This window comes from Hyperolius riggenbachi, chromosome 4, assembly GCF_040937935.1.
Source record: "Hyperolius riggenbachi isolate aHypRig1 chromosome 4, aHypRig1.pri, whole genome shotgun sequence".
NCBI lineage: Eukaryota > Metazoa > Chordata > Amphibia > Anura > Hyperoliidae > Hyperolius > Hyperolius riggenbachi.
In genome coordinates, this window is record NC_090649.1 from 421217160 (window position 1) to 421235653 (window position 18494).

Genomic DNA, 18494 nt, shown 5'->3' on the forward strand with positions numbered 1-18494 from the left:
AAGTCGCATTGCGAAAAGAAGTCAGCAATATGACCTTATATGTTACTCTCACTTCAGATTTCCTTTAGCTCAAGTATTAGGAAATATAGGTGTATTCAAGAATTATTGTCTTTGGGAATTAAAGAGAATCTGTACTCTAAAATTCTTACCAGAGAAAGCATACCATTCTATTCATTATGTTCTCCTGGGCCCCTCTGTGCTGTTTCTGCCACTCCCTGTTGCAATCATGGCTTGTAATTGCCATTTTAGGCAGTGTTTACAAACAAAAGACATGGCTTCTAACTAGAGTGTGATAGGCTTGAGAGTAGCTCAGTCTCTGACTCATGCAGAGCTTAGAGAGGGTGTGTATAGCTTCTGCCAATGACAAGCAGCACAGCACATTCCACACATTCCAGCCTCAGCCGACAGAGCCGACAGAAGAGAGAAGATTAGATCATATAACAGAGATAACACAGCTGCTGTGCAACTAGAAAAAGCTGCAGTAACATAGATCACATTAGAACAGGTATAGGAACTTATAGGATAGAAGAAATAAGGCTGAAAATGTTGTTACAGAGTCTCTTTAAGTCTTTAAATCAGTATAAAACCCTGACATAATATTCAATAAAAACATGTTTTCCAACTTTATATATGCCATATGGTTATCATATTTGCTTTTGTGCAATGTGCATAAGTATTATTATTCACTTAGAAATTAAAAGTTTCCAAAGTACACTTTTTTTTTGCTCTGAGAGAGCTGACTTTGCATTTTATTTATAACTGCTTTATTCATCTTCTAATGTAAGCAGAAATGCTTTATGATTGTCTGACTGTGTTCAGGAGAGTCTGCAGTGTCATAGAAGTGAATACATTCCTCACTTGATACAATTAAGTAAACACAAGATAACATTCTAGTTCGGATGGGTCCAGCTTTCTCTGCAGGGAGATTCTAAGTCCTGTGTTTAACCCTTTGAATGCTGTTCTAGTTTAAAAAAAAATGGTGGTAGTATATAATATGCTGTAAATAATCTATTAGAGCAAAGAAGAAATGCTGGGTTTCATTCCACTTTAATACCATCTTAACCACTGATAAAGCAAAACAGCATTCAATATTCAAACAATATTCAAGCAATAAGCAACATACAGACATCCACGTCTTATTCAATTTATTTAAGATATTTATGTTTATAAAAATATAAAATAAAAGAATGTTATTTATTTTGTACATTTACAATCTATGATATACAATACACGCACAATGCTTTTTTTCACATCATACAACATACTCCACCCATTAAAAAAAAATTGAAATATTCTCCCCAAGAATTAAATTAGCATCCGGAAACCAGTCAAAAATGATCCTCTTGCTAGTGCAGACTGTAAACTGTAGTACAGAAGAGATGGTGATAACAAAGGGGAATATATTGAAAATGCAGAGTTTTGAGATAATAGACAGAAACTAACTGGGGTAAAAGAGAAGAAGCAATATCCTTATTTTGTCCGGGATAAACAAATCAGCCAGCGTCCAAATTGTTCCTCACCTCATCATGCTTTAGTGAGTCCTATGTGAGGTTTTAAGGTGATAGCTGTGTAGACTTGTCCCCCTTTTGCCACCACAAGAACCAAATGTAGCTCGAAAGTGTAGAACTGGATCAATTTCACTGCTTCCATAATGATGGTAAATAATGTCTCTTAGTACTCATCAAGAGTTTGTTAGGATGATGAAGCTGGAATTGTGAGTCCATGTACACTGCCCAAGGCATCCTGATGTTTAATAATAGGACTTGGCTTTCGGTTCACCACTGCAATAAAATACAAATTTGTTAGGCAACTTGATGACATTCCTTGTGGTCAGTAAACAACCAAAAATAAATCAATGATATATTCTGATAATGCCACCTATTTTTTTTTTCTTTTTATAGATGCTATGGCCCATAGTCTATTCACTTTTCTCCTGAGTTTTCTCCAAGGAGATATTTCATACCTTACCAATAAAATAGCTTTAATTTCCCAGGTTGCAACAAAATACTCAAAATAAGACTGATATTAATTTTTTACCTACTTTTTAGTACTTTTCTAATTACCAGGTGCTGAAAAGTTATTTTAGATAAGATACAAATTATCTCCTGAGAGAAAACGCAAGAGAAAAAGTGAATTGGATAAAGGTCTATATGGGTGGTATGGTTCCAAATTAGTAAGTCAGCAGTTCTATTAATATGGCAATACAATAATAGAATACAGTGCACAGTATGTTCACAATTTATAGAGATATACAATAAATTACCTGACAGCTGGTTAATTAACCTTCAAATTGAGCCTCTGAGTAGCTAAATGTAAGTCCTTCCCTTGATGAATGTCTCTTCTGCTTCCTGTACAAAGACAGGAAAGGCAGTGGAGATACTGAGAGCACCAATCATACCTTAACTACAAATTATAGTTATATAAGTAAATATGGCAATAAGAAGAGAAGTTGGGGGGGGGTGCAAGGCACAGGGAAGAGCATGGGGAAACTGTCAAAGAAACAGAAACCATTATATGTGTCGTGGAAAAGATGTATAAATAATTGTTGGCCTGGGGATTACTTACAAATGTAAATCAGGATGAGAAAAAATTTTTTACAATTTGCAACAAATAATGTGTAAATGTATAGTTAAAAAAAAATAAGCAATTTTATGATACGTTATTCTCACTAAAGTTTCTCTGCATATAAACAAATACATTTTTACTTGTAAACTGGAAAAACAATTCACAGACTATTTATCTCAGTGACTGACCCTCCGTGATCCAGTCAAGTGTCCAGCCAATTACAACAGTTATTATCAGCTGCTGAAAATGTGGGAAGCGCAAAGGATTTTGTGTCCTGTCATAATGACTCATAATGTAAATATTATACATCTTTAAATATTTTGACAGTTGTTTCCAATTGGTATTCGTCGTCACTATGTGATGGGGTGGCTGTCTTCTTCTTCAAGCTGTAAATTTGGAGGAACTCATGGAGGATCTAATGCATTGCTTTACCAGTTCCGTACAATGCCTCACCAGGCAGTGGATTAAAGTTTGATTGCCAAAAGTGTTCCTGCTGCTTATTGGCCTTTTGCTACATCCCTGTCCAGTTCAATCAGAGAGTTAAATAATAGTTACAAAAATAATTTTAGGAATAAAATCCATTCAGAATTTTTGGAACAATATATTACAGTTTTAACGCTATTGGACAGTTTCATAATCAATACTATTGCAGTCTGGGGACAGACATAGACACCAACCAAGGTAGCAGGAAATTTGGACACCAGAGGACTGCAGAAGTTTGGGCACCGCCATAGGCACACATAGTAATTCTGGTATTGGGGGTGCCCAAATAGAGGTTCTTGATAAAATAGCAGGTGACAGGGCAACCCGCAATGCAAACTGCGGCTACAAGGAGCGAGCACTTGCGACTATTCTTCTGTAGTGCCTAATATTTTTGCAGTGAATTTGTGGCAGGGGGACAGTTATGGTTAGGTAAGTTACGATTAGGTGTGGGGGGTTAAGTTTAGGAGTGGGGTTTTCCATAATTGGGCATCAGCGGGGTGGGGGGTGATGATCGGTTAGAGTTAAGCTTCGGAGGGGAGTGGTTAAAGTTATGTTTCGGAGGATGGATGGTTAAGTTTAGGCTTTAGAGGGGGAGTGGTTAAGGTTAAGCAGTAGAGGCAGGGTTCTGTGTGTGAATAGGGTTAGGTATAGCTGTAGTAAAATATTGGCATCATTTACCAGTATTTTACTATCATAATTTGCACTGCAAAATAGTAGAATATCAGTAAATGTACTCATATTCTACTAGTGGCTATTTTTAGTGCCCAAATTTCCAGGCGCCCTTTTTGCATGGATGCCCAACCAGTACATAGGTTAAACCACACTCAACTCTAGCTAGAACTGTTGCAGAAAATTCTGTTTTGAAAAGGCTGATTATGCAGGGTGTTTTGGGACTCTTTAAGGGCTGGTTCACACAAACGCTTGGCGGCATTTACCACGAAGTGTTTGGGACTCGTCGGCTAAACACTCCCATTCAAGTGAATGGGAGTGTTTAGCATCGCGCGGTTACCAGTGATTCCGGAAATGCAGCGTTCCGATACCGATTTAATGCGTCGTTTCGGCCAGCCCTAAAAGCCGCATGCGGCATCCAGGGCCGGCTAGCTGCCGCGGCTTCATGTCCCCTTGCAGGGATGAGAAACGCCGCCGCGACGGGAAGCTGACCACTGCCCTCGAACGAGATGTCACAGGACGCTGTTTCCCGGCTGCCCCAACACCACCTGCCATCCGTGTGAACCAGCCCTTATGTCCTTTAAAAAATTCTGGTAATCCTGTTGGTTCTGGTGCTCCATAACGCAATTGGTTTTAACTTTAAAGTGGACCTGAACTCAGAACTTCCTCTCTGCTCTAAAAGATAGGCAACAGCAAATAACCTTTAAAGAAAAACATTTCTTTGTTACAGGTGATACAAATCCTGCAATAATTTTGCAGTGAGTCTACTTCCTGCTTTCATGGAAACAGACATAAGGTTAATATCCTGTGTTTACAAATGAGCTGCTCTCCCGAGTCTGAGGGATCAAATTACAGTTGTGATTAGTCACAGATGAGGGGGAATTAGACAAGCTAAACTCTCTAATTACACAAAGGATACATTTCTCTATGTTTTCCTTCTGTCCTGTGCAAGAGTTCAGATCCACTTTAATCACCATTCCTGCTATAGTCAGTCCATTGTTTTCACTGATGAACCCCAAAACAGCCTTAAATAACTGCCTCTCATTTGGAATATATAGCTTTGCCTGCACACAAAATTATATAAAATACATTTCTATAAATGATTAAGGCCTGGTTCACATCTGCGTTTTTTTGCGGAACGTATACTGTACAAACGGAACGGATGTGAAAGGATCCAATGTTAACGTATTGGACTGTTTACATGCGTGCGTTGGTACAGATACCCTACGGAGGCCCTAATTTTCCGAACCGTTCTGCCCAGCGGAATGGAACCGGACAAAAAATGGAAAACGGAACGTTTCTTCCCACTAGTGAAGAAACGGACCATTCATGAGGGATGGGGGGATGTGGGGAACCTGAGCAACGGGAGGGTGAGGGAGTGTGCAGAAGCCGGACGGTTGGGTGAGTGAGGGTATCCTGGCCTTAAATACATACCTAAAGGCTGGCGGTATTTGCTGGCAAACAGAGCAAAAAAAAAACGATCCGATCCATCGGTGATCAGATCAGTTTTCACAACCCGTTTGCCACTGTGTACAGAGCCATCCGGATCCGTTGAAGCGGAGACCGGATCCAATCACTAGATCCATTTGGCTGATTTTTTTTCAAATGTGAACAACTTGGGACAACTTGGGACCTTGAAGTCAAATGAAACATCTGCTGAAATACACATTTTGAGCCATATTTTGCTGCTTGCGAAAGGGAACTGAAGCTGTCTTTTTTATTTTTCAGCTTTATGATTTGCACTTATGTAAAATGTTTGGGCAAAATTATTTACCAGATAATTTTAGAAAATAATAAAGTGTTTATCTTGAGAAAGTCAAACTGATCAAGCTGATTTTTCTATTTCAATGTTTGGTGTGGATTTACTCTGCTTTTGCAAAGCAAGCCCTGCACCTGCAGGAGCCTACACATCACTGCAAAGGTTATGCCAACAGCTGTGACTGAGACACAATAGTTACCAGAACAGGATCATCCACAAGGCAACATAGACAGGTGCCTGGGGCCTAGTGGTTGTCAAGGGGCCCATCTGTCACATTCTCCCACCCCCTCCCCCTCAGCTTACCATAAGGTAGGAGCTAAAGTTAGGGTTGATTTAATTGTAATATTTCTAAGCAGTAGAGGATGGAGATCGGCTGCTCCTGTTTATCTGCTGGATACTTGCAGCAGGCCATGGCCTGGTTTACAACTCAGAGGCTCATAGGCACAGGTGAAAGCAGCCATGAGGTACTCGCTCCCACAGTTCAGTGACTGAACAGCATATTTAATGCACCATTGTGTCATCCTTGTGAAAGCACCATTATAGTAGATCTCACTTTAACTGCAGGTACTATCCACTAATTACTGAGTGACAAAATTGATATACAATACCAGCCGTGTGCTTTTATTACCCTGTGAGTCCATTTACTAGGGGTGGCATGAGGGAAAAATAAAGGATGCAGGAGTTAGTCAGAAGTAAACCATAGGAGATAAAGGACCTTGCTTGGTTGATTTTATCTTAGTATATAATTTATAGTATATATAAACATCTCTTATGTTAGTGAATATTTAAAAAGGAAAGGACTTAGTGTAGATGAAATGTAACTTTTTGCAGCTAAAATGAAAGGTGTCCAAAACTGATAGTAAAAAGTCCTAGGGCCATATCCTATTCAAGGTGATAAGTAGCTTGCAGATGCGAGCTACTTATCACCTTGCCATCGCGCGAGGATTACCGGCAAATCCTATTGCCCATATCCTTCGCGCGATGGCCGATCGTTAGGGAGCATTACTTAGGCGAAAGCCTGAGCGATGCTCCCTTTTACCGAGTGATGGGGAGTGAGATTTACGCTGTGGTGCTGTCCATCAGCACCACGGCCTCACTCCCCACACATGCGCACTCGGCCGCCGAACATCGCCGACACCTTCCGCCGCAACATCTGGGGGTCTTCTTTAATAAGGAGACCCCCAGAGCTCCCCGTCGGGTCACCGCACACTGTAGAAGCCCCCCATGTAGCTGTACCGGCACCCCTGCATACATACCGCCGCAGATCACCCGACGCCTCTCGCCGCAAAATCCGTCGTGTAATTACAGTGTATCTGACACTGTAATTACTGTGCGCATAGAAGGAGCCCGGGCAAAGCATCTTTGAATCTGCAGCCTGGGCTCCCCATTGGTCCGCTGTCTGAACCAATAAAATGGCTCACACAGCGGACCAATGGGGAGCCCAGGCTGCAGATTCAAAGATGCTTTGCCCGGGCTCCTTCTGTGCTCACAGTAATTACAGTGTCAGATACACTGTAATTACACGACGGATTTTGCGGCGAGAGGCGTCGGGTGATCTGTGGCGGTATGTATGCAGGGGTGCCGGTACAGCTACATGGGGGGCTTCTACAGTGTGCGGCGATCCGACGGGGAGCTCTGGGGGTCTCCTTATTAAAGGAGACCCCCAGATGCTGCGGCGGCGACGTGCGTTAGCCAGTTTAGACCTGCTTTTTGCAGGTCTAAGCTAACGCTCATGTCTGCCGGGAAGTATCGCTTCGAGGAGGCATGATAAGGGTATTTGGATAACGTGTTAAGAACTCGCTGGCCGATTATATCGCCCAAGCGAGTTCTTTTCCACCTGGGGGGGTCTAAAGTTTTATAAGATTAGGGGATGCTACCATCGCCTAAGTTAAGAACTCGAGTTCATCAATAGAATATGGCCCCTAATCTGGTGGTGACCATAGCTTCAGTAGGTTCTGAAACAGGTCACTTCCTGTATGGAACACTGAAACAGGTTACTTCCTTTACAGAACAATGGTCAATGTCAGAGTGCCTAGTAGTCATATCAACTTTTAAATAAGAAATGTCATCACTGTAATATTATAAGGACTTTGTATATAACTTTTTTCCCATTCATTCTTCTTTTGTAATAAAATATCACATTAATAATGATGATTGATATCTGATAGCATTTAGCAATATATTGCTATAAAATGTGTTACAGTACAAGTGTGTGTGATAGAAGGAAGGGGGAGGGGGGCATCCTTAGTCTAATCCAGCATTTAAATAAAAATAATAAAGTAAAAACTGACACTAAAATAAATGCAAAAGTAAAATTTAGAATACACACTCACATTCCCCACGTATCATGAAGTCTGGCAATAAGTCATTTCGGTTCACATTAAAGCTTTATACAAAAATACACAGATGTCAGACTAGCAGCAGTGTGTGTGCTAATTTATGCTTCAATAATGGGCTTTGAAATTACTCTTATTGCTTCTACAATGACTCTCTAAACTTATTTTCATTTCTCTCCTAAAGTTCTGACATCTACAAACTTCCATTAACCACTTCAGCCTTTAGTGTTTTTTCGCCTTATGCATCTGAGCAATTTTCACCTCCCATTCATTCACCAATAACTTTTTCACTAATTATCACAATGAAATAATCTATATCTTGTTTTTTCCACCACCAATCAGGCTTTCTTTGAGAGTTACATTTTGCTAAGAAATATTTTATTCTAAATGCATTTTAAAGGGAATATTAAGAGAAAAATTGAAAAAATTCATGATTTGTCAGATTTTAGCCGTTGTAGTTTTAAAATTTTACCTGCTACCATAATTAAAACCCATGTATTTTATTTGCCCATTTGTCCCGGTTATTACACTATTTAAATTATGTCCCTATCACATTGATTGGCACCAATATTTTATTTGGAAATAAAGGTGCACTTTTTCAGTTTTGCATCCATCACTATTTACAAGGTTATAATTAAAAAAAAAATTAGTAATATACTCTCTTGGCATGCATATTATAAAAGTTCAGACCCTTAGGGAACTATTTATGTTTTTTTTATTATTATTGTAATTTTATTCTAATCAAAAATTGTATTTAAAAAATTTTGGGTGTGTGGGAGGTAAACAGTAAATTTTACCCGCCGCGTCGTTGGATAGTTAAATTACTTTTCTCCTATGTCACAGTCACTCAAAGTATATGGTCAAAATCCAACAAAACTTACAGGTTTTGGACTAGCTCATCTTTTCATGGGGGGGGGGGGGGGTTCTCAGGGTTTTTCTTTGTTTTCAAAATCACTTAGTGAATGGCAGTTGCTCAGTCTAACTGCCAGAATAGTGTGCAACCAGGTGGGGGAGGCCTGCATCTTTGCATAGATCCTTTCCAGATAGTGCTCTTATAAAGAATAAATGAAATACTGAGAATTCCCCATGAAGAGATGGACTAGTCAAAAGACCTGTCAGTTCTTTCTGATTTCTACTACCTACTGTAAGTGACAAAAAACATAGGAGAAAAGTAATTTATGGCTAATTTTACTCTGGAGGAAACATTCTTCTTACTAGTATGTATTTACATGTATTATGTTACAATTTTTCGTGATAGTGGTCCTTTAAGTATAAGTTCACTAATATTTGTAAAAGAAAGAAGATCTGCAATTATGGGCTGTATAACTCCATACTGGCACTCTTATCATGGAGCCATACTATACCGTGTTGCCACTGCATAACCCATATGCTTTTTCACTGGTCTGAAGTGTTTATTGAGATTCAACAGTCAATTTATGAAAAGTTGACCTCTGAGGAAGTGGCTTATGGGACGCAAAATGAATGACAGGCATTTGTGTATTTGGGGAATAATACAGAATGTGTTTTAATGAGATATTCAAAGTTATATTTTACTACACATTTTGTGGCATACTTCATAAAACCCAGTGTCTGTGTAGTATATACATGTATGCATTTATAGAGTGTGCAGTTTTAACTGTATTACTATTTGTTTGTTTTATATTTAACTACAAGAAAATAATATATTTGAGGTATTATTATAGTCACTGAAACAAATTGATAATCCTGTAATGTTGCATTTATTCCTTTAAACCTTCATCATGAAAGAATTGCAGAAAGCTGTTTCTTCCTATATATTTTTTTAAATGAAAAACATAACATAAAATTCAATTTATTTTTATGTATATCTGCCACCCACCAAATTATGGCCCATATGCAATTCACTATTGCTCTTGAGTTTTTACCTAGATGATATTTTCAAACTTGTCAATAAAATGCCTTTTACACCACCAGCAAGCAAAAAAAAATTAATAATTTTTAATAGTACTTTTTCACTTATTTTTTGGTACTTTTTCCATTGCAAAGTGATGAAAAGGTATTCAAAATCGAAGATGAAAAATTTTCTCCTAGGAGAAAACTCAAGAGAAACAGTTAATTGCATATGGCCCCATGGCTCTTATGCAATTAACTATTTCTCCTGGGTTTTCTCCTAGGTGATATAATTTGCATCTACTCTGTAAAATAACTTTTCAGCATTTTACAATTAAAAAGAACCCAAAAGTTGCTGAAAAGGTACCATCACAATTATTTTGAGTATTTTCTTCCTTGCTGGTGGTGTTAAAGGCATTTTATTGACAAGTTTGCAAATATCACCAAGAAGAAAACTGAGGATAAAAATTTAATTGCATATGGTCCTATATGTCACAAAAATGATGGCAAATCTGTAGGGTTAGACTTCAAAATAAGAGAGCTATTCAAAGCCAACATAAAATTACAAATTACATGGAGATGTAAGTCAGCGATACGTAGTGGTAACAAATCAGCCACAATATAGTTAACCCTTCTGAGGAACAGTTAATGATATGAGTTCTAGGCCCATATGCAATTCACCTTGGTCCATTTGCAATTATCTTTTTCTCCTAAGTTTTCTCCTTGGTGAAAATGTTTCATCTTCTATTTTTTTAAGCATTTTGGGATTAAAAAAGTACCAAAAGTAGTAGAAAAAGTACAATCAAAAGGATTTTGTGTATTTTCTTGCTTGCTGGGGGTTTAAAGGGCATTTTATTGACAAGGTGTGGAAATATCAACTTGGAGAAAACTAAGAAGAAAAGGTGAAATGGCAAATGAGCCCTGCAGGAGTTCTGTCTTATGACCATTGTTAAGAGCTGCAGAAAAAGTATCAGTGCTTAGTAAATATAGAATAATAATGTGTTCAGAAATCTGTATTTGCTTGTCTTTGAATTGTTTGGAGCTATATGGATAATGATGTTTCAGACACCAGATTTTTTGATGGTATTAAAATGTGAGCCGAAATAAAAAAAAATCCTTGCTCTTCATTTTGGGTACAGTAGATAATTATTTGCTCTGTATGCAAAGTGTACAAAATAAGTACAAATAGAATAACAGGAGAAGAGAGAATAGAGAAGCGGCAGACAAGGAAAAGGGTAATGAAATGTAAATTTAGACAGATCTAAGTAAATATAGCAGAATATTTAGAAAACTGTAAGTGGGAAAAATGAGGAATGGTATGAAACGTAATCATGAATTTTTATATCGTTTGAACTTGAGCAGCAGAACAATCTAATAGTATGAATACATATCTGCAGTTCTGCACACCAATGTTAACGTAATCCATATATGGTGTGCAAGCTGCAAGACAATAATACAAAGTTGAAAAGAAAAGAGTCCGCCTAAATCTGCTGCACCATCTATCATTAATAATAATCAGTTATTTTATTCAAAAAGTCAGTACAAAGCAAAAAAGTTCAACACAATAAAACCAATTAAAATTGTTGTAACACACAAGAAATAATCTGTCTCCCCTGTGTCGTGTAAGACAATAGTACATAACAGAAAAATAAAAAAAAACACCAATTAGTCTGGTTGAATACTCAATAAGCAATCTTTAAATATATTTGTATAGAAACAGCATAAACACCGGTGTCTGTTTTTATGGCAAGTCAATTAAAGTAGAATTCAAGACATTTTTGTTTTAATTTAAGTTTAGTGGAAAATTATTTGATTGTTAGATTTTTCATAGCTTTCATTGGAGAGGTTTCCAGTTACCCTTCATTAAAGCAGGGACTCGGGACAATAATAAAAATTAAATATATATTCTATGCCTTCCACACTGTAATGGAAACTAAACCAAAATGTCTAGTAGTTCCACTCTAAATACCATGCATACTATGCACTTACAATGGAAAGAGGGGACTACCCTTTATACCAGTCAGGCACTATGCATTGACCTAACCATATTAGTTAAATAGCAAGAAAGGGCAGCAGACACAGAACATTTATATTGCGCTTTTCTCCTGTCGGACTCAAAGCACCAGAGCTGCAGCCACTAGGACACGATCTATAGGCAGTAGCAGCGTTAGGGAGTCTTGCTCACGATCTCCTGCTGAATTGGTGCTGGCTTACTGAACAGAAGGAACCGATATTCGAACCCAGGATTGCCTGTGTCAGAGCCAGAGCCCTTAACCATTATACTATCCAGCAGCAGAATGATTACCTATGTCATCTGCTGCTCCTCCACACTGTTTTATTAGAAAGTCAGAGGAGGGCTCTGCCCAGAGTTTGCTGCACAGCTGAGAAAACTGAGGGCACTGAGGTATTGATGCCAACGCTGACGAGTGTGGCAAAGCTGAATGACAGAACTGACAGACTGACAGCACCGCACATCTTTTGTAAAGTAAACTATTTGACATTTGTGGTATTGATTTAAACTTTGAATAATAATCAAAATAATATCTGTAGAAATACCACAAGCATTAAATAGTTTATGGGCCCAAAGTCTATAATTATTATTTACTAAATTATTAATAAAAAACATGATTTTATTAAGGGGACAGTATGGCAAAAAATTGTAAAATTTAAAACATGTGCATAGACAAATAAGAAGTATGTTTCTTCCAGAGTAAAACGAGCCATGAATTACTTTTCTCCTATGTTGCTGTCAATTACAGTAGGTAGTAGAAATCTGACAGAAGCGACAGGTTTTGGACCAGTCCATCTTTTCATAGGGGATTCTCAGCAAGGATTTTATTCTTTATAAAGATATTCCCTAAAAAGGATTTAAACAATGATGCTGTCCAGCTTCCCTGCTCGCTACACAGTTTTTTTGGCAATTGGACAGAGCAACTGCCATTCACTAAGTGCTTTTGAAAATAAATCCCTGAGAATCCCCCATGAAAAGATGGACTAGTCCAAAACCTTTCACTTCTGTCAGATTTCTACTACCTACTGTAAGTGACAGCAACATAGGAGAAAAGTAATTTATGGCTCATTTTACACTGAAAAAAACGTACCTCTTATTTGTATATGTTTGCACATATTTAAATTGTTTTGCCATAGTGCCCCTTTAACTGATAATGGTGTCGGTAGTAGGGTCATAAAAGGTCAGTGTACAGAAGGGTTTCCATTCTGTCTTTTTTTAATTTTTCTCATTTCCAGCATATTGATATCAGGAAAATACCAAGGAGTTGACTGACAGCAAGAGGTTAAATAAATTACCAGCCTGAAATTAAAATTACAATGTAGATTGGCCCTTGATTAATTTTAAAGGGGCACTATGGTGAAAAAAATTGGTAAAATTTAAAATATGTGCAAACATATACAAATAAAAAGTATGTTTTTTTTCCAGAGTAAAATGAGTCATAAATGTCTTTTGTCCCATCTTGCTGTCACTTACAGTAGGTAGTAGAAATCTGACAGAAGCAACAGGTTTTGGACTAGTCCATCTCTTCATGGGGGATTCTCAGGGATTTATTTATTTTACAAAAGCACTTAGTGATTGGCAGTTGCTCTGCCCAGCTGCCAAAAAACTGTGCATCAAGCAGGGAAGCTGTCTAGCATCATTGTTTAAATACTTTTTAGGGAATATCTTCATAAAGAATAAAAGCCTTGCTGAGAATACCCTATGAAGAGATGGACTGGTCCAAAACCTGTTGCTTCTGGCAGATTTCTACTACTTACTGTAAGTGACAGCAACATAGGAGAAAAGTAATGTATGGCTCATTTTACTCTGGAAAAAAACGTACTTCTTATTTGTCTATGTTTGCACATATTTTAAATTTTAAAATTTTTCGCCATATTGCCCCTTTAAGTGCCAAGAAATATCCATCAATCAGTCACATCCATTTTGACTCTAAGTGGCCTCAGACCTCAGAAGGTACCCCAAGTAGAGAGATACCCAGAGAAAATCTAAGTTAAGTTGAAAAATTTCCCAGTCAACATTGGGAACTGTTGTGAAGAAAGGAACAGTGAGTACTGCAACTGCTAGGTAAGATAATGTGTTAACACCGAACCCGTCAGTGTTTAGTTTTATCATGTAATATAAAATCCCTTCTTGACACTAGAATGTCCTGCGGCCTGATTTAATCAAATTAAATGTACCTTCAAGAATGAATCCATGCTTTTGAACGATTGGAGACACATGTATGTTTATGTATATGAACTTGTTTTCTTTTCTCAAACTTAGCATCTGTCAACCTGATATTTACAGCCTACAAAATTTCCTCTTGTAGGGACAGTTTTGTTTTTAAATTGATTTTCCAAAAATTGAGAAAGGTTTTAAAATATACATTTTATGTGGGAAAGCTTTTTTTTTTTACATTATTTGGATTTTTTTTTACTTGTAAATGTGTCCTAAATAAGCTATACCTGTATAAAAAAAAATCTGAAATCCAAGATTTAACTTCTATTCACCTTTATAAATATTTTTATTATAGATCACATTTGCTCAGCTATAACATTTTATTTTCTCAGGCTATGTGAAGTTCCCTCTGTTTTAGTTTTATTTACTCATTTACTATGTTGTCTTATCCTTGGAGATGAGCGTAAAATATATATTGAACGTTTAAATTATTATGTATTTTCATTTTCTGTAACTGTAAAAATCAAAACCCTAAGATATTTGAGTGACTTGTTAATAAGGTCCATATTGTGTGTTTGCACAACGCCAAGCCAATTTCATTCATACTGCTGCTAGAAGTAAGCAAGTTTAGCTCAAGTACAGCTATGATCACCTGTAAATAATGATGTTTGCTTCTTTGGGAAACCTGTGTGGGAACCTAGGAACCAGTAAATATGAATAATAGTTTAGAGTTTCAGCCAAGCAGTGGAAGATAGAGAATGATCATATAGATCTTTCCTAGCAAATGTCAATGAAATTTAGGCTGAATGGGATGCTAAGCATTCCTCTATTGCTCCCCTACATAGTATGGGGGACTATTAATAAAGAGTGGCAAAGAAATTCTACCATTTTACTCACCATTATTTTTAACTAATTTTATTATGTTGCATTGAAAAAGTGGCCTTGACCTGGAAAAGCAGAGAACTGCACTACTCTATACGCTTAAAAGTGGTGAGAAGAAGCCCCATTCACTTGCATTAGGAATTGAGAACTGTTACTCTTCCACTTATGACCTTTAGTTCTTCTGGCAATTGGGAAATTTTAACAGAGCCAAAGTGACTTTCCCCTACCACTGCTTCTATCTAGTATAGTTTTCTTCTAAAAGTGTCCATAAACTGCAAAAGTGGTGAACACATAATTTTAAACCAACATCCCTGCTCTCCACAGTGGTGTACACTATGGCACCCTTTAAATTGGCAAACAAGTCTAGCTCCATAACTCAAAAACTACAAATAAAAAATTATATTTTGAGAAGTGCCAATCCCGTTGAAAAATTCTGCTATTTAATACATTTGCCAATATAAAAAAAAACACAAATAATTCAGAAAATGATCAACATTGTGTTCAGTCTGTTCCTTGGAAATCAATGAGAAGGCCACAAGTTTATATTCACATAGTTTCAATCCCAGAAAAACAGTAGTATCATGATTTTATGCGCTGTATTTATTCTAAAGTATCCTTCTAAAAAATAATCTGCAAAATAAGCTTTTATTTGACTTAGTATTCCCCCTCATTGGCAGCATTCAGACATAATTGCCCTTGCTAATGTGTGTATGCACCATATTTGTGTAAGTGAGCATCAAATTGCTGGCGAAGCTGTATGGGACCATTTCAATATTTGTTGCCAGACAATCCTCACCACTGAATACTCGCCAAGTGCATCATGAGTTTAAAAGGTAACATTAATTTCTCCATTTATTTCAGCCTTACACTAGAGCCTGGTGCATTAAGTCCCCTCTACACTGGGATCACACTAGTCCATGCAAAAACCATGTGCATTTTTAAGCAAACGATTTTTCACAAAGACCGCTCGTTTATGTTCATTATGAGTACACTTTAAAATGGGCGCCCGATAAAAATGGTGAAGGGTAATGTAGATAATAGAAAATCATTACACTTACCAATATACTACCATCCCTAATTCCAGCTATGTCCCTCCCCTACCAGGGCTTGGGCATTTGGCTCCTGCACTCCACCCCAAAACGCCCCCCCCCCCTCCAAACTCCCCAAAGCAGCTGTGTCCCAGGCCTTGCTTCCCCGTCGCTCCCGGACCTGAATGCGCCTCTATAGCCACTCATTACACACAACTTATAGTGACCCCCAAATTACACCCTGGGTGCTGCTATAGCTGCTATTTACATAGCGGTCTATCGTGGCAACCAAATTAATAGGCACACCGTTTTGACCAGCATCATACATTTCATTTGAGTTTTAATGGAAAAACGCACACAACCTGCAATATTTTGTTTCAAAGAAAAAGCAAGCTCTCTTCACAAAAATCACATTCAACTGCGATCCAGTTTATTGACTAACTTTGGTTTTCAGATGAAATGTGATTTGCATGCATGCGATTTTGACAAGTGTGTTCCCAGCTTAACAAATGTGATCATGCAAATTGTTAATAGGTGGTACCAGTTTGTAGCTTTTGCCTGGGTCATGATGGACCCTTGGGGATGATTTACTAGAGTTATTCTAAGTTGGAAAATGTAAGCGAATGCTGGAGAACATAACTGACCAAGAAAATTGGACCTTTTTTATGACAACTGTTAGATGGCCCTTGGGATCCTATCATAGAAAATTAAAGATTGCTGAAAGATCCATGAATTAAGGTTTGCCCTTGAAACACTGTGCACCTTATAACACAAACATCATTTCAAAGCCTGGGCAATGTCTATGCAATGTGCTCATAGTCACACACATTATCCAGGAACTACAGCATGTTAGAACAGCACAGAGATGTGAACCTACCCATACAATTGCAGACAGTAAGTTCATATGCGTGGGTTTCCTCCGGGTACTCTGGTTTCCTCCCACATCCCCCCAAAATATAGATATATTATATATAGATAATATAAGATAAGTTCATTGACTCCCCCCTAAAATTGGCCCTAGACTACGATACAGGCACTACACAATACATACACAGACATAGTACTATGGTAGGGATTAGATTGTGAGCCCCTCAGAGGGACAGGTAAGGGACAAGACAATATATACTCTGTACAGCGCTGCGGAATATGTCGGTGCTATATAAAATACTAAATAATAAAAATAAAGAATAATATGCAGAAATATTGCACAATGCAAAGTGCTTAGTATGAATGCACCCTAGAAAACAAAATTTAGGCCGAATATACAGGATTTGTTTCTACAGCTATCATTTTCAAGCTCAAGACAATGTTACTAAATCAAGCCCCAACTATGTTGATAAAAATTAATGGAAAATAAAAGTTTGCTTTCTTAGAACAGAAAGAATTTGTGATAATTCAGGTTGGAGTGAGCTCCGAGAGGTCTCCCAGTGCATCACTGCTGAATATATGCAAATTAACCATTGTTGCCCTTAGAAGCTTAACACACCTCCAGAACTGCTGGAATGCAATGATGTGCCAGCTTGTTAATTTGTACAGAGCCACAATAATCCAACATGCATACATACTGTTTCGGATTGGTTGATCCTCATCAGTGCATGGCATGGATTAATTTGGATAAAAATTAATTAAAGCCAAACGCACTTAATAAACTTTAGATTCACTGTATACTTTTGCAAAGATGTAAATTAAAAAAAAGCCATCACGCTAGTCGACTTTAGGGGACCCAGCGCAAATCCCTATAGACTAGCGCCACTCATTCCTCACTGCAACGAATTTCGCAACGCCAGAAGCATTAAATCAAATAAAAAGTACATATAGCTGTAGAAAACAAGTTAACCTAACAAATTATGTAAAAAAAAAAAAGTTAAAAAAAAAATACTCACCAAGAAGAAGGCTCCTGAATGGAGCAGTTCCCTATGTGGCGCCCAACTTCTCTTGTCGTTCAGAGCCATTCCTGCTCCTGATTGGTTCTTTTCTAGCTAAGGAGGAAACAGCCTTGTTCCAGAACTTCTATTATTAATTGTAAGGTTTTTTCATTATCTATGTTATTAATATAATTATTTAAATAACTTGCTCATCAGCAACTCCGCCTACTCTGGGCTGCGGGCTCAGGACAATGATTCCAATAAAGCAAGTTAGTTAAATAATTAAAATAAATACAGTACATTAAAAAAATACAATTAATAATAGAATAGAATATATAGTTTTCCACCAGTAGGTAGAGTGTTGGCACAAGTACTGGGACAAGGCTTTTTTTTCACGCCATCTTGAAAGCAACCAATCAGGAGCCATGAGCGGGTCTGGACGATGAGGGAAGATTACTACTCATTGTGGCAAGGCGTGTGCATCGCTAGTCTAAAGTAGACTTACCCCAAAGCCATAGGCTGCCCCAATTTTGTTTCCAATTAAGTCATTAGCACATCAGGCTTCACAGCTCAGTTCAGTATTTTTTACAACAGTGCTCAGGCAGAAACAAAGTAAACTGACTGATATTACAGCAATAGATGACATTGCAGCAATAGATGACATGACTGATATTACAGCAATAGATGACATTGCAAAGCAGGCTGAGGCTCAGAAGAAATAACTATTCTTTATTTTGGAATTCAAGTATATCTTGCCAACCAACAAAGGAAAACGTATCTGTCTTCTACAGATGTCGCTAACATCAAATTTTCCCTTCACGAACGGTGAACGCGAACTTCCACAAATGTTCGTGAACAGACGAATATGGC

The 18494-nt window shown here is 37.7% G+C and overlaps 1 protein-coding gene across 2 annotated transcripts in view; it reads right to left on the reverse strand.

Annotated features, from left to right (window-relative positions):
• Positions 1-1263: 1263 nt before the first annotated feature.
• Positions 1264-18494, reverse strand: part of PAX1 (paired box 1) — a 55458-nt gene continuing 38227 nt past the window's right edge. The window contains exons 5-6 of one of the 2 annotated variants that reach the window (XM_068279611.1): positions 2264-2348; positions 1722-1781 (exon numbers count right to left, since the gene is read on the reverse strand). In XM_068279611.1, the coding sequence (XP_068135712.1) occupies positions 2275-2348 (74 nt within the window). In that variant the 3' untranslated portion in view covers positions 1722-1781; positions 2264-2274. Of the gene's footprint in view, positions 1782-2263; positions 2349-18494 lie in introns of both variants that reach the window. The other variant, XM_068279610.1, reaches the window with a different exon arrangement.